The sequence below is a fragment of the Poromitra crassiceps genome (genome assembly GCF_964638095.1).
Source record: "Poromitra crassiceps genome assembly, chromosome: 19".
Classification (NCBI taxonomy): domain Eukaryota; kingdom Metazoa; phylum Chordata; class Actinopteri; order Beryciformes; family Melamphaidae; genus Poromitra; species Poromitra crassiceps.
The window spans coordinates 21,334,100-21,359,292 of record NC_139646.1 but is presented as its reverse complement, the minus strand read 5'-3'; the positions used below and the strand labels follow the sequence as shown (position 1 = coordinate 21,359,292).

General features: G+C 42.9%; 2 protein-coding genes across 3 annotated transcripts; both read left to right on the top strand.

Moving 5' to 3' along the window:
* The first annotated feature begins 1,459 nt into the window (after positions 1-1,459).
* Positions 1,460-13,258, top strand: LOC310794198 (tetraspanin-18-like). 2 transcript variants are annotated; one of them, XM_083656142.1, is made up of 7 exons: positions 1,460-1,487; positions 4,057-4,135; positions 4,745-4,957; positions 6,343-6,417; positions 6,517-6,573; positions 10,804-10,890; positions 12,785-13,258. In XM_083656142.1, the coding sequence occupies exons 2-7, from the start codon at positions 4,082-4,084 to the stop codon at positions 12,872-12,874; spliced, it is 576 nt and encodes a 191-aa protein (XP_083512268.1). In that variant the 5' UTR covers positions 1,460-1,487; positions 4,057-4,081; the 3' UTR covers positions 12,875-13,258. The 2 variants fall into 2 exon arrangements, with proteins under 2 accessions (XP_083512268.1, XP_083512269.1); XM_083656143.1 differs by lacking the exons at positions 10,804-10,890; positions 12,785-13,258 and adding an exon at positions 9,474-9,538.
* Positions 13,259-16,001: 2,743 nt separating this feature from the next.
* Positions 16,002-24,958, top strand: LOC310794197 (tetraspanin-1-like). Its single transcript, XM_083656141.1, has 8 exons — positions 16,002-16,069; positions 18,592-18,671; positions 19,533-19,748; positions 20,415-20,489; positions 21,517-21,624; positions 22,120-22,263; positions 22,555-22,647; positions 24,317-24,958. Exons 2-8 carry the CDS (start codon positions 18,615-18,617, stop codon positions 24,380-24,382), a joined length of 759 nt encoding a protein of 252 aa, XP_083512267.1. The 5' UTR covers positions 16,002-16,069; positions 18,592-18,614; the 3' UTR covers positions 24,383-24,958.
* Positions 24,959-25,193: the final 235 nt, after the last annotated feature.

Genomic DNA, 25,193 nt, shown 5'->3' with positions numbered 1-25,193 from the left:
CATTAAAATCAAAGGAGCTGAATATATGTTTTCATAGCCTCGATCAGCTCTGTGTCTGTGCACACATAGGGCGGCTTTAGCTCAGGGGGTAGAGCGGGTCGGCCAATGACGCAAGGGTTGGCGGTTCGATCCCCGCTCCCTCCCAGCTGCTGCCGTTGTGTCCTTGGGCAAGACACTTAACCCTCCTTGCTCCCATGCGTGGCAGCCTGCCGCCATCGGTGTATGAATGGGTGAATGTAGACTACCTACTGATTGAAAAGCACTTTGGATAAAAGCGCTATATAAATGCAGGCCATTTACCATTTACCACATGTATTCTGTGATTTATTTATGGTTTTATAATAGCTGTTTGTTTGTGCCGAAAACTGAAGAGTGTAATGACGCACAGTGTGAAGAAGGATCTGCATAACTTGTCAGAAAGCGTTGCAATACTGCACAACCATCCCCCTCACCCTCACTGCTGTAATATGATGCATTTATTTTTGTATATCTGAACATATTGAAATAATAAATATCACACTTTGACTTTTCCTTTTATTTCCAAATGGACTGATTTTCTCTTCTCACCATGGGGCTGCACGTGATCCGTTCAATTTCAATGCTTTGTACATGCACACAGGGAAATGCACACACATGCACAAAATACAATTACAGTTACATACTGTATTTGTTTTGTGATTAAATGCTTTTTATACAATTGTATTTCATTGTACTTGATTGCTGGACTGATTGAAGTTCATGAGCATTCATGTCAACTCAATGGCACCAGTACCAGCCACAGCAGAGAAGACATCAAAAGACAACACGTCCAACAACACTGAGACCTTTGAAGAGAAATATTTTCGCTTTGGTGATTCAGATTCAGTCCCAATTTTAGAGTTGTACTGAAATTCAGCTCAACTGCTGCCGACTGTGGCAACAGCATACGTGCCTCTTTGGTGTTTCCTCATATCACGACCGACATGAACGAGAGAAATGTTGGCAGTATATATAGTATACAGACAGTATATATAGTATACAGACAGTATATATAGTATACAGACAGATGTATAATGCTATCTGATCCAGCAAACCGGATAGTTCAGCCTTAACCAACCCTGAAATGAGTTCCATCAGGTTCTCGTCTAGAAAGTGGAATCATTGGCGTTCCAGATTGTACGTAAATGTCTGATCATTGTGGAATGTCTTTTCTTTTGTTATTTCTTTCTTTTGTTATTTTAGTTTTTCTTCTTTTTTTATTGCAGTATGCTGTCCTTAATAAAGTCTGAAATGAAATGAATTTCTATTTTTGAACGGACGTTGCTCACCAGGGAGTGTTGCTCACCCCATGAGTGGTGTTTGGACCACGCCCTTCTTCCCCATCTGTGTGTGTGTGTGTGTGTGTGTGTGTGTGTGTGACAGAAGATAAAGGGCCCTGTGGAAGCTTCTCTGTGCAGACACACTCCTCACTGATCAGACCTCAGCGGACAGAAAGTATTGCAGCACAGGTAGGAGCTTCAATTTCATGCCTACAATGAACACGTTTAATTCAAATCATATCACACTATAAACTCAATGACTGAAAACCTGTTGGCCTCAATCTGCCAGCATCTAAAACATACACTTTATGAAGGATGTACAGTATAGAATACAGATGTGAGAATCAGCTTTATTGGCCGAGTAGCTGTGGCTGTGGCTCAGGAGGTAGAGCGTGTCGTCCACCAACCAGAAGATCGGTGGTTCGATCCCCGGCTCCTCCAGTCCGCATGTCGAAGTGTCCGTGGGCAAGACACTGAACCCCAAATTGCTCCCGATGGCTGTGTCGGCACCCTGCGTGGCAGCTGGCCACCTTCGGTGTGTGAATGGGTGAATGTTGGCACATTGTAAAGCGCTTTGGATCAAAGCGCTATATAAATGCAGTCCATTTACCATTTAACATTTACCAAGTAGTGTACACATACAATGAATTGGGTTCCGGTTCTTTGCTCTCAAAGTACACAAAGAAAGAAATAAAGAAAGAAAGGTATGCACAAGTCAAAAACAGGCAAGGCAAGAAGGGTACATTTAGACATTAACAAAAATGTACAGTAGCAGCTATATACAATACGTGTGGTGTAAAGTGTCATTTTTTTTTAAATACTATTATAAATATAATCATAATATATATTTACGAATATAAATTTACAGTAACTACTATATACTGTACCATGATCCTGTAAGCAAGAAAGAAGGTTTTTCGTTTAAAATAAACAAATAAACTCATAAAAAGCCAGGAAACAATGTTTTTTTTACTTTGCATTTGAATGATGTTCTCATATCCCTCTGGTAATCAAATTTTTGTATTTGAAAACATCCAAATTCATACCTCAAGTGCATTGCTCAGTAATGATATTTGATAATGCAGTAAAATAGTAAGGCTTCCTATTACACCAACAACTATTGTGTGTGATGACACTTTTAAAATGGTGGATATACATAATTTTAGAATGAATCTCTCCAATTATTTCATTCAGCTCATTATATATCAAGGGCTTGGAGCCAAAGGGAGATGTGTGATTTTGGACGAATATGAGTACAGTATTAGGCTATATATTAATTGAAAGGTCTCAGTGAGTTCTTTTGGAGACACAACTGAAATCATGACCCATAAGTTTGAACTATACAAAAACTCAAATCCTTATCGGTAAAAGTCTTTGTTTTGTAACTGCACTTAATGCCGTTTTTGACACCTACCAAAACCCCACTTTTGGCCCTGAACAAGCATTTGTGGGTAGAGGATTCTAACAGTGCTTAGGTCAACTGAAAATGCTTGCTGACTTAAGTATATCGCTTTATGGCAGCACAATCACACCTTTTTAGCATCTTATTCATAACCTAATTAATATTCTAGGTCCATATTAGATTAATGTAAATAAATATGCTGATATTCTACTAATAATACTTAGGCCTAGATTCAAAACGTTATTTTATAATGTTAGGCGTGTCGAGTGTGAACTCGTCAAGATGTGTAGCACCCGCCTGGGTGATGCACGGCAGCCAGTTAGTGCCACCACACATCAGCTATCATGGTGGAGAGTAGAGGATTTATTGAGTCGATTAGATAACGAAGGATGATTAGGTGTCCATGTTGGAAGGAAGGCCTGTTTGGGAATTTAGCCAAGGCACCGGGGTTACTACTCTTGTGAAGAGTGCCGATGGGATCTTTATTGACCACAGAGAGTCAGGTCCTTGGTTTAAAGTCTAATCTGAAGGACGGTGCTCACTCACAGGACAGAGTCCCTGTCTCCATCTGCCCTGGAGCATTTGGGATATTATTCATGAGGGAAGGAGCACCTCCTACTGGTTGTCCAACAGCACCTACAGCACCGGTCTCCCATCCAAGGACTAACCACAGCCAGACCTGCTTAGCTTTCCCAGCAAGCAAGCGATGTAACACGGGAGCAATGGTGCTGGCTAAATACTAAATGTATGATTCCTCTGTGCTACTTGCAGTGTGACTACCAGCTGATAAGATACCAGTAAGCCTCATAAATCATGAGTCCATCAGAGGTTTACACAATATCAAGAAATCATTTTTCAGTCCTTCATTGAGGCCTGATCATGACATTGATGTAATGTGTCCATGCCCTGATGATATGGCACTACCTTCATCTACTGTATATTTTCTATCTGCTGAGGGGATTTCCTTTTTTGTGACCTATATATTATGCCTTCTCATCCCTTTCAAGCAAATATGATTTGCCATGTTCACATCCGTTATCTGTAGATACTGTACGACACGATGTAACCTCTCAGTTCCCTTCATTCCCTTCAACGCCAGCTTGACTCTCATGGGAGGAATTATTTATACTTTCACCCGATCAGAGATCACTTAGGCTACATCTCAGATCTGTTTCTCCATTATGTCATTTAATAACAAATCTGCTTTGAGGAAATAGCTGTTGCCACTGATAGGATCAGCTCTACAACTTCATGTGCACAGCTGGGTCTCATACAAGTTAAGGTTCACACAGGCTTCATTATTCTAAAGCTGCAGCTGAAATTTGAATTAACTAAAAACATTTCTTTTTTTTACAGTGTGAAATCACATTTACCAGCCAAGATGAGTTGTTCCACTCTCAAAATAATGATGTTCATCTTCAATGGCATCATCTTTGTAAGTTGAAAAAGATTTCTATTGCCTCCGCACTGTCCCATTCAGTTTCATGCAGACCCAGTCCAACAAGAACACAGACTCACTCGACCATACACATCAGAGTCAATAGTGGATCAAAGAACGCTAGCCATTCCCTTTGGTTTTGTACAATTTCCTCTTTTGTAACTATTTGTCAGTCTGTATTCAGTGATATCTCCTGTAAGTTGCAGTTCAACAACACATAAACAAGTCTAGATGTTGTAGTGTTTGTTATGTGTGAAAGTGTGTCTTCCCAGGTTGACCTAGATAGAACCAAGTCTTTTTTAGCAAAGTATTCAGTGTAAAAAGTTGTATGTGTCAATTTTACTCTATTTGTCACAATATGTTGAAGCTCTCACTATGAATTCATATGACCATACCACTTTTCCCCATGCAGTTCCCCTTTGCTATTTCCACAGATCCCCCTCTCACTCTGTCTCTCTGCTTTCTCCCTCAATCCAACGCCCACCACCCCCCCCCCCCCTCCATGTTTTGTTGGGATGTGTCTATATCCCTCCCCTCTCTCTCTCTCTCTCTCTCTCTCTCTCTCCTTACCGTATCCTCACTCTCTCCTCTCCCTGCTGTATACAGCTGACAGGGACATGCGTCTTCGTTTTGGGCCATTGTGCGCTCACCCTTCTGGGCGTGCTGGGAAAGCTGGGAATTGATCTTCCGGACGAACTGGTCCTGCTGTTTAAAGTTATGTGCTATCTGCTCATAGCTCTGGGATTTGTGATGAAGGGCATCGGCTTCCTGGGCTGCTGTGGCGCCATCAGGAAAAAAAATAGGTGGATGCTGCTAGTGGTGAGCCATACGCCAAGAGTTACTAAAGTAAAATAAAAAAGATAATATATATATATGTATATTGTAACGTTGTCGGTTCTCAAAATAGGATCAGGCTCGTGTCTAAATGAACCAGACCCACTACAACAACAACAGAACGACTTTGCAACAGGTTACACAAGAAGTCAACAGATGGGAGTAGCTTATATTATATATATATACAGTTGCCCACCCCTGTACACATTATCGGAATGCCATTGTCCATGTGGTCTGAGTGTATCAGACTGAAAGACAAGAGGGTCTGACTGCCCTAACCCAGAAATGCTTCTTCAAGACTTTTGGACTGACACAACATTTGAGCTAGCTCCACCCAACGTCACCATGGCAACCCATTAAAAAACAATATGGCAGGTCTTAAAGGGATACACCACTTTTTTGGAAGTTTAGCTCATTTGCCACATCCCCCCCACATAACCAAGATACACCATGCCTTACCAGCACTGTCCGCTCAGTTTACAGTGAGCTACAGTCGTGAAGTTAGTAATTATCGCCATAGAATGGAAGCTAATGGTACAGCTGTTAAAAATCTGCCAAAACACATGCCGCCAAAATACATGTTGTGCTATGGGTACTCACCACATGATGAAATATTAATCCAAAATGCACATAATTGGTCTTTTTGGAAGGAAAAGTTAGCCGGCACTACTTTCCAAACATGGCCGCCGACCTCTTCTCCTTCCAAAAAGACAGATTATGTGCATTTTAGATTAATATTTCATCGTGTGGTGAGTACCCGAAGCACAACATGTATTTTGGTGCCGTGAGATGTGTGTTTTGGCAGATTTTTAACAGCTGTACCATTAGCCTCCATTATATGCCGATAATTACTAACTTTTTTTTTTTTTTTTTTTTACCTTTATTTATACAGGGGGAGTCTCACTGAGAGCAATGCTCTCTTTTTCAGGAGTGCCCTGTTCACATTCACACACACATTCATACTGTACCTGGAAGCTGACCAGTACAACCACAGTCTGATCTGCTGGCCACTGATCAGCTCCACTGGAGCAGTTGGGGTTAAGGGCCTTGCTCAAGGGCACCTCAGTGGTGGTAATGAGGGAGGGGCAAGCGCTGCCTTTTCACTTTCCCCACCCAGATTTATCCTGCCGGTCCGGGGGATTGAACCGACAACCTTCCGGTCACAAGCTCGCTTCTCTAACCATTGGGCCACCACTCCCCTTCACAACTGTAGCTCACTGTAAACTGAGCGGACAGTGCCGGTAAGGCATGGTGCAGCTTGGTTATGTGGGGGGGATGTGGCAAATGAGCTAAACTTCCAAAAAAGTCGTGTATCCCTTTAACACACCAGACACTGCGAGTGCTAATCCGGTATCATTTCTCCCCTCCAGTACTTCATCATTGTGCTGATCATCTTCATCGCTGAGGTTGCCGGAGTGGTGGTGATGTTCATCTTCAAGGATATGGTACGTGGCTCTCAAAAACAACAACTGAATTTTCCACAGCAAGAACTGCAGTTGGTAGGAAATGTAGGAAGTATGATGACAATAATTTCTGCCCGTCAGGTTCGTGAATTCGTTGAGACTCTGAAGGATGTCGCCATGCAGAAGGTTGGGCTAGAGGTATGGTATATTTTTCCAAGTGAATCGTGACATCATCTAATCCATTCAAACACTATTCATCATCCCTATCATCACAGAAAATCACATGACCCAGTAAACAGAGCTGACAGGTGAGTTGACAGAGAAGCCAGAGCCTTAACTGTTCCCAAACAAAACTAGACCCCCATTAATTAATACACAGGACAAGATGTTACTATCCCTTGTGCCAAAATCCGAGGAAAAACACATTTAGAAGCCCAATCCAGAATAAAACAAGCTAACAGGCTAACAAACTAATAAACAAGACACAAATCACCAGTTACCTACCCTAGCCAACAGCAGTATGAAGCATGTCATTGGGGTTTTCAAGTGGGCACCTTCCTTCACCGACGTTTCGTTAAGTTAGGCCCACGACACCTCAAGAAGGCTTAACGGTGTAATCCAGCGTCCTGGAAACACCCCCCTCCATGCTACCACCGCACAACTGCATATTACCTCACTATCTAAGCCTAGCTATCCAGGTCGGTTCGGTATGACATTCCTGACTACACCACCACTGTCAATGATTCAGCCCTGTTGATGCGGACCGTCAATCATGACCAACAACAAACAATCCCTAACTACACCACCGCTGTCAATGATTCAGCCCTGTTGATGCGGACCGTTAATCATGACCAACAACAAACAATCAATCTGACCTTAGCGAGCTCCCCAGCTAGCATGTTTCCTCCTTATCCACAGCCATTCACTTGCTCGTTCTGCTGCCTGAGACATGTTGCTAACCGCAAGTTTCAGGCTCCGTCCCCGAATGCCCAACTCAGTTAGTAAGGCAATAACGGACTTTTCCACAAAACCACGGCAGCCCACCTCTACAGGCCGCACTCGAGCCCTCCAACCTCGCTGCTCTGCCTCTGCTGCCATTTCAGCATACCTAGCTTTCTTGCGCTCATAAGCCTCCTCAACTCGATCTTCCCACGGGACTGTGAGTTCGATAAAATAAACTGTCTTCTCTACCTCAGACCACAGTAACAAGTCCGGACGTAGCCGGGTGCTAACTATATATGCTGGGATGACTAGCTGTTCATTCAAGTCAACCCTCATTTCCCAGGCTCCACCTACACTTAGCTGCCCTAACTTGTGCCTGACCTTAATTGGTCTAATCTTTTCTCCCTCATGTACAAATTTGATCTGTCTAGTCTCTTTGCTAGCAACTAGAGAATTTACTTCTAGCCGCTTTTCCTCAACTGCAGCTGCCAAACATTTCAACACCTGGTTGTGACGCCAGGTGTATCGCCCCTGGGAGAGACTGACCTTACACCCTGACAGTATATGCCTCAGTGTACATACACTAGAACACAACGGGCAGGCACCATCCTCGCCCAACCACTGATTTAAGTTCTCGGGAGATGGCAGCACATCATAAGTAGCCCCTAGAATAAATCTAATTCTGCTGGCCTCCATGCTCCACAACTCTCTCCACTTCAACTTTCTCTTCTCTACACTCTCCCAGTTCACCCACTGTCCTTGCTTTGCCTGCGACACTGCCTTAGTACATCTTACTGCCTCCTCTTGCCTATGTACTTCTTCAACTACCATCTTCCTCTTTTCTATTACTGATGCCTTGTTCCACACAGGTTTCCCTATGCACAACCCTAAGCCTCCACACCCATGCTGCACCTGACCTATGATATCCCTGTGTCTAAGAGCTGACTGTGCTTGCTGTACTGCCTCCTTTGGGTTCCACTTCCTCCCTGTTTTAACTGTGGGCGCTACACTCCTAACCACTGGATCCTTTGACTGAGTCAGAGTCATTTCCAGTCTAACCTTAGCACACTTGAACTCCTCTGTCAGGCTAGATAATGGCAATTCCAATATGCCTTTCCCATATAAGGCTACACTGCTTAGGCAGCGTGGGACTCCGAGCCATTTTCTAATGAATGAGTTAATCATCCTTTCTAGCTTTTCTACCTTTGAAAGGGGAACCTCATACACTGTCAGTGGCCACATCAACCGAGGCAACAATCCAAACTGCAAACACCACAACTTTAACTTTCCTGGGAGCCCTGACTTGTCTATACTTGAAATACCTTGAATCATTTCCTGCCTCACCTCCTCAAACTGTCCCTTATCACTGAGACTTGCATCATACCATCTTCCCAAACTCTTGACTGGTTTCTCTAACACTGTAGGCACCACCTCATCATTTATGACAAACTTCTTACCTACAACCCTCCCTTTAATGATTGAAATACTCCTGGACTTACTTGGCTTCACTTTCATTCTAGCCCACTGCAGATTACTATTTAACTTATCCAACAATCTGCTAGTACATGGAGCGGTTGACGTCATAGTCGTCATGTCATCCATGTATGCCCTAATTGGAGGGAGCCGCAGCCCTCCCTGCAGCCTTTCTCCACCCACTACCCATTTTGAAGCCCTAATAATGATCTCCATTGCCATGGTAAAAGCTAATGGGGAAATTGTACACCCTGCCATAATGCCTATCTCCAGCTGCTGCCAAGCTGTAGTGTACTCTGCTGTGGTAAAGCAGAGTTGTATATCTAAGAAGTAGGCTTTAACTAAGCTCTTTATACTACCTGGCACTCTAAAGAAATCAAAGGCCTCCCATAACAGACTATGCGGCACTGACCCGAAAGCATTAGCCAGGTCCAAGAATACTACATGCAGGTCTCTCTTCTCACGCCTAGCTGACTGGATTTGGTGCCAGATCATGCTGGTGTGCTCTAAGCACCCGGAGAAGCCAGGAATTCCAGCCTTTTGCACCGAAGTATCTATTAGCCTATTCTTTTCTAGATAACTAGACAGCCTCTGTGCCACAACACTAAAGAAAACCTTCCCTTCAACATTAAGTAGACTGATAGGTCTAAACTGACTTATCTCTAACGTGTCCCTTTCTTTAGGAATGAAGATTCCCCCTGCTCTACGCCACGCCTTAGGAATAACCTGCTTCTTCCAGACTACCTTCATCAGCTTCCATAGAAACTGCAACACATCTGGAGCACTCTTATACAGCCGGTAGGGGACTCCATTAGGACCCGGGGCTGAAGAGGCCGTTGCACGTCTCACTACTTCTTGAACTTCTTTCCACCTTGGTGGGCTATCATCACACTGGCTCTCTATTTCACCGATAGGTGGAATATCAGCTGGGACTGTCATCTCTCTAAACCTTTCCCTATCTTTGTGAACCTCCTCCAAATATTCCTCAAGCTTCTGCTTAGGTACCATAAGGCTACCATTCTTTTCCTTACTAAACAATGACTTCACAAATCTAAATGGATCCTTATAGAATGCTATTCTAGCTCTCTCTTTCTTTTTCCTATTTTTCCTAATGCTCTCTGCTCTTCTTAAAACTGCCAACCGCTCCCTCACATCTGACTGCAAGCAATCAATGCCTTCCTTCTCAACCTCTGTAGCTTTCCTCCACTGCCTCTTAAGCTGTCTTCTCTCCTGGATAAGTCTATCTATCTCTTGTTGGCGCCTAGATTTAACTACCTCACCCTCTAGTTTCTTCCTTTTCTCAAAGACGCCAAACCTTTCCTTACCATAATCATAAATACAATCTCCCATTTTCTCCAACTTACTCTCAGCAGTTCCTTTAAGCTTCTCTAACATCCTAACCAAATCACTATTGATATCTTCCCACTTCCTACTTTCCGCTGCACCTGGTCACTTAACTCTAGGCTTCTGACCGCTAATCTTCTCCCTTTTTGGCTGGCTGGCCTCTCTGCTTTCCTCGGTGCTAGGACCTGCCTCAACATCAGGGGTGCTGATGTCCTGCGAGCTGTGGGTTACTTCCTGTCGCTGGACTTCACCCGACTGACTTGATAAACTTCTTAAGAAATAATTACACTGAACAAATCACTGTCACACCCAAAGATGTAATTTATCTCACCTATTTGCCATATTCCTTCCAGTTCAAGTGCTGTGGATACAGCAACTACACAGACTTTACTGGCTCCCCTTTTTACAACAACAGCACAAATAATTACCAAACCTACCCAACCGCAGCCACCACCACCGATCTATGCCGTGCATCTGAAGCATCTTCTTATCTTCACATTATGTCTCAAGTTACTGTTTTGTGTGTGTGTGTGTGTGTGTGTGTGTGTGTGTGTGCGTGCATGCGTGTGCGTGTGCGTGCGTGTGCGTGTGCGTGTGTGTGTGTGCGTGTGCGTGCGTGTGCATGTGCGTGCGTGTGTGTGTGTGTGTGTAACTCCATGCATGTTACAGTACAGTGAAGTTAAAGAGCTGCAGCAGCAGATCGAGGACAACGCTGGGATCATTGTGGGCGTGATGGTGGGCATCGTTGCTCTGGAGGTACAGAGAACTCTGTTCACAGGGTTGTTTAACCCAGTGGTTCCCAACCTTTTTTGTCTTATGTACCCCTTGAGCTGTTTTTCCATGACAATAGTACCCCTCACTCATGCGTATTGATGATTACATACAAGTAAATCTATACAAAATATATGTTTCACTGAACTGCCGGTGTTTGGGCTTTTTAGTTGTTTTTTTGCCATTATCAGTAGCAGAACAGTGTAGCAGTTGACACTTGCCAGCAGAACTAGTTGCGGCACACACATGAAATGACTTGGAATACTGTATATTTATTTATCATTTTGTTAGTAAATTGTATTCCCCAATCATTCCAAGTACCCCTAGGGGTACACGTACCCCTGGTTGGGAATCACTGGTTTAACCCATTGATACCTGATTTGCGTTTTTTCAAGTTAATTGTGACATCACCCAAGTCTGTGGGTTGTTTAAACAGAAAACTCTGTTCACAGGGTTGTTTAAACAGAAAACTCTGTTCACAGGGTTGTTTAAACAGAAAACTCTGTTCACAGGGTTGCTTAAAGGTAGGCTACATAAAACTCTGTTCACAGGGTTAAAGGTAGGCTACAGAAAACTCTGTTCATAGGGTTGTTTAAAGGTAGGCTACATAAAACTCTGTTCACAGGGTTAAAGGTAGGCTACAGAAAAATCTGTTCATAGGGTTGTTTAAAGGTAGGCTACAGAAAACTCTGTTCACGGGGTTGTTTAAAGGTAGGCTACAGAAAACTCTGTTCACAGGGTTGTTTAAAGGTAGGCTAGAAAACTCTGTTCACAGGGTTGTTTAAAGGTAGGCTACAGAAAACCCTGTTCACAGGGTTGTTTAAACAGAAAACTCTGTTCACAGGGTTGTTTAAAGGAAACCACCAACATTTTGGGAGATTCGCCTATTTGCCATATATTCGATAGTAAGACGAGAAGATAGATGCCCTTCTCTTCTCTGTGCATTCAGTAGTTAGGCGCCCTCCTGCTAGTCTAGTTAGCTTAGCACAAATGACTGGCAGTGGTTCTCAAATGGGGGTCCGGGGACCCCCAGAGGTCCTTGAGGGGGTTCCAGGGGGTCCCCAGCCAAAAGGGGGATAATTTATTTTAGCTATAATTCCATTCATAAGTAACACAATGACTATTTTGGTCATGGGTTTTATACATTTTCTGTAATAAAACATCTAAAAGCATCACTCTTATTATCATATGGGGGACCGTGGGACAAAATCCTATCAAATGGGGGTCCGTGGTCTAATCTTTGTCAGTTTAGGGGTCCTTCATGTGAAAAAATGTGAGAACCACTGGTCTGTGGTACCTGTGTGATCAAATTGATAATGGGAAAGGAAATCAGCATGAGCCAGCCCAGGCAAAGCAGCAATGCAGGACCATTAGTGAAAGGGGTGTGTTTGCTGCAATCCTCTGTTGCGTCCAGGCGGTGTGGTGCTTAGTCAAAATGTAGTCAACACAAGTTTGAAGTCGATCGGATCAACAGTTCTTGAGATATGTGATAAACACACACGCAATGTGCACAAAATGAATGCAGAGTACAGACAGAAGGCTCTGTCCGTCTCCGTCTTTAAAGTGTAACTAACCCCCAAAACAGCTTTTAACCAATATATATGACTTTGGGGGTGGTGTGTGAAGAATGCTGGTCAAAATTTCCACATTTGAGACCAAACTGTTGCCATTTTACCATTTGTATCATTTTTCAGCAGCATAACTGGCATAAGTGCCCTCTATGGGTGGAACACTGCTTTTTTTGCCCTCAAATGAATGGGAGATTTGGTACAACCTGACGTCACGTTGTCCCCAAACACTATGGGATTTCAAGACTATGGGATTTTTTTTTAGAGTATAATTGGGCCTTTAGTGATCATGTGACCTGTTGTCATTACAGATTGCTGCCATGGTGATTTCAATGACCCTCTACAAGAAGATTGGCAAGGAGATATCTGAAGTTCAGCCGTGTGTTACGTGTGGTCACTGAGGGGAAAATGTTTGGAGCCTGTTCTCTACACGGGTTTGAGTCCATTAACTTTTTGGTGATTTAGAATATACCAAAACCTTTTGTGTTGTTGGAACGTTGAGCATTCAAATCAAAGGAGCTGAATATATGTTTTCATAGCCTCGATCAGCTCTGTGTCTGTGCACATGTATTCTGCGATTTATTTATGGTTTTATGATAGCTGTTTGTTTGTGCTGAAAACTGAAGAGTGTAATGACGCACAGTTTGAAGAAGGATCTGCATAACTTGTCAGAACGTGTTGCAATACTGCACAACCATCCCCCTCACCCTCACTGCTGTAATATGATGCATTTATTTTTGTATATCTGAACATATTGAAATAATAAATATCACACTTTGACTTTTCCTTTTATTTCCAAATGGACTGATTTTCTCTTCTCACCAGAGGGCTGCATGTGATCCGTTCAATTTCAATGCTTTGTACATGCACACAGGGAAATGCACACACATGCACAAAATACAATTACAGTTACATATTTGTTTTGTGATTAAATCCTTTTTATACAATTGTATTTCATTGTACTTGATTGCTGGACTGATTGAGGTTCATGAGCATTCGGTCAACTCACAATTAACCACAGAATCCTAGTCAGAGATTCTGGCACCAGTACCAGCCACAGCAGAGAAGACCTCAAAAGACAACAAATATTTCATCTCATCTGGTACCAACAACCATGCCGTGCCACCGTCAAAGTGGCTTGTGGTGTATTTCTGAAACTGCTGATCTCACAACAGTCTGAAGAATGGTGTGAAAAACAACAACTTTGCTCAGCAGAAAAGTGTCTCAGAATGCAACACGACAAACCGGATGTCACTCTAGTAGCCGGTTGACACTGAGCTGAAAGCTGATACTGTATCTACACAGTAGTATGGTGTTCCTAACAAAGTGCTCACTGAGTGTAGTTATAATAAGGCCAAAGCAGCTTCTGTTTTGCTCATGCACATTCATTGCACTTGACTCCATTGTGAGGTTTGACACAATTATACCAGTTTATAGGCTTTATAGGCATACTCTGGGGGGAATGCATGCATGGCCAAAATTAACCTTTGATAATAAAAGATAATAATATGCACAAAGAGAAAGAATGGTGATTGGTGTGTAGGTGCCCTCCTGCCCTGCCTCTCTATCACATTTGAATTTGTCCAGTATAAGCATTTTGTGTGGTAAGAGAACAGTTCTTTACCGGAGGAGCTGCTAACGTAGGCTGAAAACGACTTTCCCAAGTGAGTTCGCCGCAGTCGGTCAGGCTTTTCTCACAGCGCTAAAACAAAGTGTGGAGATAACAACCTTACCCTTGACTTTGACCTTGAGTCTGGCTAAGCAAGACTAGACTTTTCTTAACCTGCCTCTCACCCTTACAGTGTTCACCACAGGCTTCTTAGTCCTGCCTGTAACTGTAAGGATGAGAGATGTTTCTCACAACTTCAAAAGAGTGAAGAAGGAAATGGTTGAGTTGATGCTTGTGGAAAGGTTTTCTTGGTGTTGTGGATGTGGCAGGACTATGACAGGTCCATGTGTGATATGTCCACAGTCTCCACTTCAGCTCCATTGAGGCTGAGCGGGTGGTACTTTCCTCTGCTGCTTCCTGCTAAAGTCCACTATAGTTCTTTGGTTTTGCTGCATGATGTTCAGCATGAGCCTACTCTCCTGGCACCCAGGTGTTTAATCTCCATCAGGTATGCCTTCTCATCGTTATTGGCGTAAACCACAAAGAAATTGTTTTCCTGGCTTCAAACAACTTCCCGTCTTTTTTTCATTTTTTTTCTTAAAGTTATGCAACGCTGTGTCTCGCACAAAGGCCCAAAGAAGGACGTTAACATCAAGGCATCTTTGAAAGTGCTTAATGAGTGCAGAGAAAACATTCCCTGCTTTGTTTCACACTACTTGGATGAGCTTCCACCTGTTGCGTTTGGTAGCATGGGTTTTAGCAGAGTGTAGCAGTTGGGCCGAGAAGTTTCTAGCTTAAGTGTGAGTGAGAACCTGTGGTTATGGATCGCCAGATGTCAGCAATTGAGAAGGACCGTGGGCCCCTCTGGCTTGGACTCTCGGGAAGGAGAGGTACAGGCAGGGGCCGGCCATTCCCCACAGTGGAGATGCAGGCAGGGGCCGGCCAGTCCCCACAGTGGAGGTGCAGGCAGGGGCCGGCCAGTCCCCACAGTGGAGGTGCAGGCAGAGGCCGGCCAGTCCTTACAGTGGAGCATCGTTGTGAAAGAAGACGACAGGCTGTTTTATGGTTGTAAGACACGTGTCTGTGCTCAAGAGAAATGTTGGCAGCATAATATAGTGGCCTGTTACTTTTCACTGTAAAAGGTACAAACAGGCACGCACACCCAGCAGTGAAGGGTTAAAACCAGGTGCAGGACCGAAGTGCAACTAAGTCATCGTCTGAGGAAGGGCTTTGCCCGAAACGTCACACTTTTTTTGTGGTCTCCGATTAAATATTTGGGAGCAGCTGCCAGTGTGCGGACTCTATTTTTTATTACTGTTACTTTTCACTTACATTTATTTTGGCCTGGCACCTAAACTGAACGTTTGGATTGAGTGTGTGCTCGCTATTGGTGAGTTTGGCAGCATAGTGTACAGACACATGTATATTGCTATCTGATTCAGCCTTAACCAAGCCTGAAATGAGTTCCATCAGGTTCTCGTCTAGAAAGTGGAATCATTGATATTCCAGATAGTAAGTAAATGTCTGATCATTGTGGAATGTTGTTTGTTTTGTTTTATTTTGGTTTTCTTCTTCTTCGTTTTTCTTCTTTTTTTTCTTCTTCTTTTTTTACCTCCCTTGAGCTGTCCTTAATAAAGTATGAAATGAATTGGAGTGTTGCTCACCCTAAAACCAAATGAGTGGTGTTTGGGCCACAGACACCCTTCTTCCTCATCTCTCTCTCTCTCTCTCTCTCTCTCTCTCTCTCTCTCTCTCTCTCTCTCTCTCTCTCTCTGTGTGTGAGAGAAAGAGGGAGAGAGGGAGAGAGAGAGAGAGCGAGAGAGAGAGAGAGAGAGAGCGAGAGAGAGAGAGAGAGAGAGAGAGAGAGAGTGAGAAAGTGTGTGTAAAACAAACTGTGACAGAAGATAAAGGGCCCTGTGGAAGCTTCTCTGTGCAGACACACTCCTCACTGATCAGACCTCAGCGGACACAAACTACAGCAGCACAGGTAGGAGCTTCAATTTCATGCCTACAATGAACACGTTTAATTCAAATCATATCACACTATAAACTCAATGACTGAAAACCTGTCGGCCTCAATCTGCCAGCATCTCAAACATACACTTTATCAAGGATGTACAGTATAGAATACAGATGTGAGAATCAGCTTTATTGGCCAAGTAGTGTACACATACAAGGAATCAGGTTTCCGGTTTGCTTTGCTCTCAAAGTACACACAGAAAGAAAGAAAGAAAGAAAGAAAGAAAGAAAGAAAGAAAGAAAGAAAGAAAGAAAGAAAGAAAGAAAGAAAGAAAGAAAGAAAGAAAGAAAGAAAGAAGCTGCTATACAGACAGTTTTTGTTTTCTTGTGTTCAGACATATAGGTTTATTAGATGTTTTTTTTTACCTTGACAGTTTGGGCGATAGCTCTCGCCTTCCTCAGAAGCCGTCTACTGACAGCTGGGTATGACGTGTCAACCAGTCGTTTTTACACGACTGGCCGGGTGCCCAGCAGAACCACCATCTAATAAACCTATATGTCTGAACACAAGAAAACAAAAACTGTCTAATTGTTACGAAGACATGATGAACGTCATTGAACTATTAAGCTGCTATGCAATAAGTGTGGTGTAAAGTGTCTATTTTAAATACTTATATATTAAGGAATAATAATTTACAGCAACTATTGTTATGGAAAAATTGTTTGTAATGATTCGATACGATACAACTTGATTGTCAGCTCACACTGTTGTTTTGTTATATCTCTATGGCATCACCGTTCACAATACAGACATGTGTATATGTGTGACCTATAAAATGTTCGCCCTAACTATGCTAACGGAAAACAGGAGTTTCAGTTCTATGTTTCATGTATCGTAACGTCAGACAGCCAAGGGCCCCTGTTTTAAAACAGGATATGTACCTGTCTGGACTTTTGGTTTCGTGTCCTAAGAGAGACGTCATGAAACTACCGTTTCTTCATCTTCTGACTTGTTTGGTATGCAGAGATGCACGTACACATGTTCTGCGTAGCAACAGATGGGGACTTCCTCATTTCAAGGTCCAGCCTGTTGACTGTATAAAACTCCACCCTGTGCGGAGGAGCGTTTAGTTCTCTCAATGAAAAGCAACCTGTTATGTTGACTCAATGAGATTGCTCAAATCTGCAGATTAAATACTTCATTTACTTTCAAGAATGCATCCTGCTTTGTGAAGTCTTCTTCTCTGGACTTGCTCGTTTGCTGAGGTTACAGGTTTAAGTTTTTTCCACAACACTATATACAGTGTACCATGATCCTGTAAGCAAATATGCCCCCCCAAGAAAGAACATGCTTTTCATTTAGAATAAACAAATAAACTCATAAAAAGCCAGGAAACAATGAATGTTTTACTTTGTATTTGAATGATGTTCTCATATCCCTCTGGTAATCAAATTTCTATAGCCTATTTGAAAACATCCAAATTCATACCTCAAGTGCATTGCTCAGTAATGATATTTGATTATACTGTAAAATAGTAAGGCTTCCTATTACACCAACAACTATTGTGTGAATTTGGATGATGATGACACTTTTAAAATGGTGGACATACAGAATTTTCGAATGAATCTCTTCAATTATTTCATTCAGCTCATTATATATCAAGGGCTTGGAGCGGAGCCAAAGGGAAATGTGTGATTTTGGGCGAATATGAGTACAGTATTAGGCTATATATTAACTGAAAGGTCTCCGTGAGTTCTTTTCAGTGCCAAAAGGACACAACTGAAATCATGACCCATAAAGTTTGAACTATACAAAAACTAAAATCCTTAACAGTAAAAGTATGGATTTGTAACTCCAAATAAACGAATAAAATAAATAAATAAATAAACACAACTGAAATCATGACCCATAAGTTTGAACTATACAAAAACTCAAATCCTTATCAGTAAAAGTATGTAACTGTGTTTTGTAACTGCACTTAATGCCGTTTTTGACACCTACCAAAACCCCACTTCTGGCACTGAACAAGCATTCGTGAGTAGAGGATTCTAACAGCGCTTAGGTCAACTGAAATAGTACCGCTTTATGGCAGCACAATCACATTAGTATCCTTTAGAGAGAAGTACATGACTGATCATGTCATAGACACTGTGACATCATCAGTGACATCACAATTGCACGAGTGACAATCACTGATGACATCATCGAGTGCTCGAGTGACATCACTGATGATGTCATAGACATTGTGACATCATTAGTGACATCATTACTGACCAAATTCATCACAAATCTCACAATGTGGGATGGAAATCGCAGACGGAAAGACAGATTGTATCATGATGTTTGTGCTTGTGTGTGTGTGTTCTAAAATGAAACCTTACACTTCATCACCAATTTCATCATTGATTTTCCTATGACTATAGACATGAACGCAAAATTGTACACCTAACAAAATTTCCCTAAGAAACAGAAAACAAAGGTGTCATAGTGGTGTGTTGACACTTAAGCTCTAAATGAGTTAACTAAAAACATTTTTTTTTTTTTTACAGTGTGAATTCATTTACCAGCCAAGATGTGTTGCTCCGGCTTTCTCAAAATGATGATGTTCATCGTCAATGGCTCCATCTTTGTAAGTTGAAAAAAGATTTCCATTGCCTCCACTGTCCCATTCAGAAAGCAGACTGAACCATACACAGCATTGTATCAAAGAACATTAGCCATTCCCTTTGGCTGTTGTACAATATTCTGTTTGGTAGCATTTTTTCTCAGTCTATATTCAGTGATATCTACAGTACATGTAAGCTGCAGTTTCAACTAGGGGTGTCACGATACACTCAGTTCACGATATGATACGATACACGATATTGGGTTCACGATAACGATACGATACGATATTTTAACAATATTTTTTTGCAATCAATTTGTAAGTTGAGGGGGCATCCTCCACGCTAATTTGAGTAATTTCACCATTTTCATCCTCCGTGTCTGTAACGTCCCTCGTCTGTTCAAACAAAGCAATGAAAAGGAGAGCGAGCATGCAATCAGATGCAGATCAGTGCCACCATGTTCAGCTTCTTTTTCTCACGATATGAGATTTAATCTCAACGATACATATTGTCACGTTTTGATATCGCGATATATTGTGGGACGATATATTGTGACATCCCTAGTTTCAACACAATGTTTTTTTTTTTGATAATTCCCAGGTTGAACTAGCTAGCTTACCTGCTTGTGTTAATCACCTCCCATATCTCCAGGTCAAAATGTGACATGTAAACTTGTGCAACAAACAGCCCTCTTAGTAGTTCAGAAACCGTTCAACTGCTTAACTGAAAACACAATACCATAACTCCCTTCCTCTCACCTCTGCGGTTCTCCCTTTAATCTCCCCATGCTTTGTTGCAATGTATCTGTCATCTCTCTCTCTCTCTGTCTCTCCTTACTGTATCCTCACTCTGTCCTTTCCTGCTGTATTGTACCTGTCCTGCAGGTGGCAGGTGCAGCCGTCCTGGCTGTGGGGGTGTGGGTGAAGGTGGACAGCTCCTCTCTGCTGGGCATACTGGAAAACCTGGAGGATGCTCCGGCCGGACTGGCCCAGGTGGCCAACGTGAGCTACCTGCTCATAGGCGTGGGCGCTGTGCTGCTCGTCATCGGCTTCCTGGGCTGCTGCGGCGCCGTCAGTGAGAGCAGGTGTATGTTGCTGACGGTGAGCCATGTTTTAAAGGCCAAGAGTAAGAGTTACTTAAAGTTAAAAAAAAAAATATATATATATATATATATATATATATATATATATATATATATATATATATATATATATATATATATATATATATATATATATATATATATATATATATATTTTTTTTTTATATATATATTTTTTTGCTGTTTGCTCGCCGCATGCAAGCAGTGCACCATGATAGTGAGATCAAACACACCCTGCTGTAAGTTCACTAAACAAGCTTGTTTTTGCAACAGACACAGAGAGAGAGAAAATGAACGCTGTATTTAAATTGCAGCTTGTTCAAGGTTCAAGGTTCACTTTATTTGTCTCTCGTGGGAGAAATTTGTCTTGGAATATAAGAAGACTAAAATCACCCTGTTCACCCTAATGTCTCTGTCTGCTGTCCATCACATTGTTAGAGAGAGGAGCTCCCATTGCCTCGCTCTTCAGTTTATAATCCCTATTACGTTACTCTGGCTCAAAAAGTGAATCGTTCATAATCTCGAAATCAGGTAAATATCCAGAACATCCTCCTGAGCCACAGCCCCTCTCTCACTCTGTCGGTGCTCTAGCTGAGACTTGGGGGTGTGGATATGAAAGGTTTGTGAGTGCGAGTGCTAATCTGGCATCATTTCTCCCCTCCAGTTCTTCATCATTGTGCTGATCATCTTCATCGCTCAGGTTGCCGGAGCGGTGGTGATCTTCGTCTCCAAGGATGTGGTACGTGCATACTGTATGGGCTAAAGTAGACCGGGGCTGGGCGGTACGCAGTACCGTTAAAAGATTCGGTGCCAGTACGCAGTACCGGGAAAAGGGGACAGAGTGACACAGCAGCTGAACAGAAGCCATCACGATCGTATTTCCAACAAGGAAACACATCTGCTGACATTATGTCAACAAACGAGAGTTAGTTTTCTTATAAATTGCTTAAATAATTCTCTAAAAGCCTGTCCCGTTCCCTGCATGATGTCAGATCCATGGCGCATCGGGTGCACATGTTGTTAATTGACTGTGCAGTGTGCAGTGAGAAGCCTAAATTGGATTTAGCCGTTGTTTCTTAGTGTGTGCCTTCACGAAACCAAGTCCTTTCACATGTCCTTTTAACGCTCTCTTTTATCCAGCAATTTTCATTATCTTTGTAATTATGGAGATACTGACACTTCAGATTTCAACATTTTAATGGAGGCCTCTGTTGTGTCTGCTTAATTATTGGTTAATTGGCAGTTTCTTTTACATGCCTCAATGACATGAGAGGGAGAGAGAGAGAGGGGAGGGAGGGAGAGAGAGAGAGAGAGATAGCGTGGGGGGGGAGGGGGGTGATTGTCTGCCCAATTCGGTGACAGGAACTGCAGTTGGTAGGAACTGTACGAAGTGGCTCAGTGGTTAGCACAGTTGCCTCAGCATGAAGGTCCTGGGTTCGAAACCCCCGGTCCGTCCCAGGTCCTTTCTGTGTGATGTTTGCATGTTCTCCCCGTGTTTGTGTGGGTTTCCTCTGGGTGCTCCACCATCAAAGACGTGTATGTTACGGTTAATACTCCTGTCAGTGCCCCTGACCAAGGCACTGGCAAAAGAACTGGAGTTGGTCCCCGGGCCCTGCACTGTGGCTGCCCACTGCTCCTACAGTATGTTCTAGGCAGGTACCTTGTAGAGGATGGGTCAAAAGTAGAGGATACATTTCCCCACTGGGATAATAAAGTACCGCACATACAAATACAATGACACAATATTTTCTGCCCGTCTTTCTCAGGTTGGTAACCTTCTTGAGTCTTTGGAGGTTAAAGTGAGAGAAGCCATCAGAAAGGACTATGGAAAGAGTGACAGCATGACATCTCTCTGGAATGCCACCATGCTTGAGGTGAGGTCTATTTTTTAAAGTGGATCTTCTGATGTAGAACCTATTGATCCCTATGATCACAGCAAATCCCTTGACCCAGTAAACCGAGTTGAGCGCCCAGACAAAACTAGAACCTCCCCCAACACTGAACAATTCTTCACCTCGCTGTTACACCCAAATATGTAATATCTCTCACTTTTAAAGTTAAATTGATTTCTTGAATGGTGGGAACCTCAGATCCAGATCACCACCAAAATCGAATGCATTTTGCCTATAATATAAGACTGATCTGTCCACCAAATATCATCGAAATTCATTCATAAGCTTTTGAGATATTCTCCTTACAGACAGACAAACAAACAAACAAACATCCTTGTTGGAAGTGAAGTGGGCATTTTACTTCTTCTTTTCTTCTTCTTTTTTACCATTTCATCACTGAGTTTTCTGATCCCTGTGCTGAGAAAGGCAGTTGAATGGTTTCTTGTAACACTTTTTGTCTTTGTGGTTTCCTTCTAGTTCAATTGCTGCGGATACAAGAACTACACAGACTTTAAGGACTCCCCTTTTGACAACGATAACAAAACTATTTACCCAACCACATGCTGCACCGCAAACAGCACCGCCACGGGGCCATGCACTGCATCTGCAGCAGCTTCTTCGGTATTATGACCAAGTTACTGTTTGGTAGCAGAGCGAGGAACGGTGTGTGTGTGTGTGTGTGTGTGTGTGTGTGTGTGTGTGTGTGTGTCTGTGTGCGTGCACGCATGCGTGCGTGTGTCTGTGTGTGTGCGTGATTGAGTGAGAGAGAGTGTGTTTGTGTGTGTGTGTGTGTGTGTGCGTGTGTGTGTGAGAGAGAGAGAGAGAGAGAGAGAGAGAGAGAGAGAGAGAGAGAGAGAGAGAGAGAGAGAGAAACTCAACAGTTCAGCAGATCAACTGTTGTTTCTCTTCCAGATGATTGACGGGTGCTTTAAAAAGCTGCTGCAGCTGATAGAGGACAACACTGTGATAGTTGCATACGTGGCGCTGGGCATCGCTGCTCTGGAGGTACAGAAAACTATGAGTTTCTCAACCCACTGACTTCATACAGTAGTCTGTGAGCGCACAACCCACTGACTTCATACAGTAGTCTGTGACCACATAACCCACTGACTTCATACAGTAGTCTGTGACCACATAACCCACTGACTTCATACAGTAGTCTGTGACCACATAACCCACTGACTCCATACAGTAGTCTGTGACCACATAACCCACTGACTCCATACAGTAGTCTGTGAGCGCACAACCCACTGACTTCATACAGTAGTCTGTGACCGCATAACTCCTTAGACAGAATGAACCCACTGACTTCATACAGTAGTCTGTGACCACATAACCCACTGACTTCATACAGTAGTCTGTGAGCGCACAACCCACTGACTTCATACAGTAGTCTGTGACCGCATAACTCCTTAGACAGAATGAACCCACTGACTTCATACAGTAGTCTGTATGAACCGCACAACTCCTTAGACAGAATGAAACCCGGTGAATTAAATATCTCCAGGGGCGGACTGGGATCATAATTCAGGCCAGGCATTAGATACCAAGCAGGCCAGGCCGATACGGGCCGACACGCGTGCCGGCGTCCGAAGGGCGGCGACGAAAAATTTGGGCCGTTTGAAGCTCAATTTGGGCCGTTTAAAGCCAGATTTGGGCCATTTGAAGCCCAATTTGGGTCGTTTAAAGCCAGATTTGGGCCGTTTGAAGCCCGATTTGGGCCGTTTGAAGCCCAATTTGGGCCGTTTGAAGCCCAATTTGGGCCAAGTCCAATTTTACAATGAAATGCACCCACTTTAAACCTGGATAAAGTAATAAAACCACTAGTAAACCAGTAGGCGGCGCCTGGCCTGCTGTTCAATGAGTGGCCTGGCCTGGCCTGCAAAAAAAAAAAAAAAAGAAAAAAAAAAAGAAAAATTGCAGGCCAGGCCAGGCCAGGCCACCGGGCATTTGCCCGACGTGCCCGATTATGCAGTCCGCCACTGAATATCTCCAACCTGTCTCTATGAGTTTTATCACTCGTGTCATCGGCAAATCTAGGTTACGTCCTTTATGCTCATGAGTGAAATTTGACAGTTTATTGCCTATTCAAAAAATATGACCTGAATATACAGCATGATCCTCGATCCTGGTAAATCCAGTGGTGAAACATACAATTAAGCAATGCGGCCTCGTGGGATAACAGCTTATCAGCGGGATATATTCGCCACAACACACTTGCTCTCATGCTATATTGCTTAAATGACATCTATCTACCCAACAAGACTACAACAACATATTACTCATTTAACTCACATGTTTGCATTTTGCCTCACAATATACCACTGCCATCATGATCAAGCAGCTCTCTTTGCCATTGAGCCGCTATTTCTCTGTGTGTCTGTCTGTCTGTGTGTGTGCGTGTGTGTGTGTGTGTGTGTGTGTGCGTGTGTCTGTGTGTGTGTGTGTGTGCGTGTGTCTGTGTGTGTGTGTGTGTGTGTGTGTGTGTCTGTGTGTGTGTGTGTGTGTGTGTGTGTGTGCGTGTGCGTGTGTGTCTGTGTCTGTGTGTGTGTGTGTGTGTGTGTGTGTGTGTGTGTGTGTGTGTGTGTGTGCGTGTGCGTGTGTCATTCACAATATTGGATCTTAGCTTGTGGTGTAGAAAGCTTAGTGATCATGTGACCTCTCGTCATTACAGAGTGCAGCCATTGTGGTTTCAATGACCCTCTACAAGCAGATTGGCAACCCGTGGGCAAACCAGTGATGAGGACACGGAAGTGAAGTGAAAAGCTGTAGTTCCTCTGCATACATATAATCCACTGAACAGTTACTGTAATTGAATAAAATATCAATTCTAGAAGTGAATGTAAATCGCATGTAAATCTTGCAGTCTTCGTCCGTTAAAGAAAACACACCACAGTGGGCAGTCTAAACCTTCAAATTGTGCCTAAAGTAGATCCTGCATAATACAAGTATATTTTTCGTGTATGCCGACATGTTGATTCATAACAAGCCTTCGTCATGTTTTAATTTACGGGTTGTTACCTTTTGCCAAGAAGCAAGGCAACATAACATTGCATGGTTTTTGAATGGACTTTGGTTAACCGAGAGACAATGGAAGATTTCCCTGAATCCGTTTCCTTTGCACTTAAGTCACATTTACCTTTGATCGATACACCAACTTTTCCACTTCCGCTGTCTGTCTGTAAATATGTATTCTGTGATGTATTTATGATGTTTTATAGCTGTGTTTGTTCGTGCTGAAAACTGATGATCTAGTGTAATGAAGCACAGTGTGAAGAAGGTTCTGCCTAACTTGTCAGAAAGCGTTGCGCAACCATCGCTCACCCTCACTGCAGTAATATGATGCATTTCTTTTATATATATCTGAACATATTGAAATAATAAATTATAGCACACATTGGCTTTTTCTTTTATTTCCAAAATGACTGATTTTCTCTTCTCACCTGCATGTCTCTGGCAGCTTCCCACTCTAACGACAGGGGAGGAGAGCGACCGTCTCACACCCCTCTCTCTCTTGTTCACTCTCTCTCTCTCACACACACACACACGCA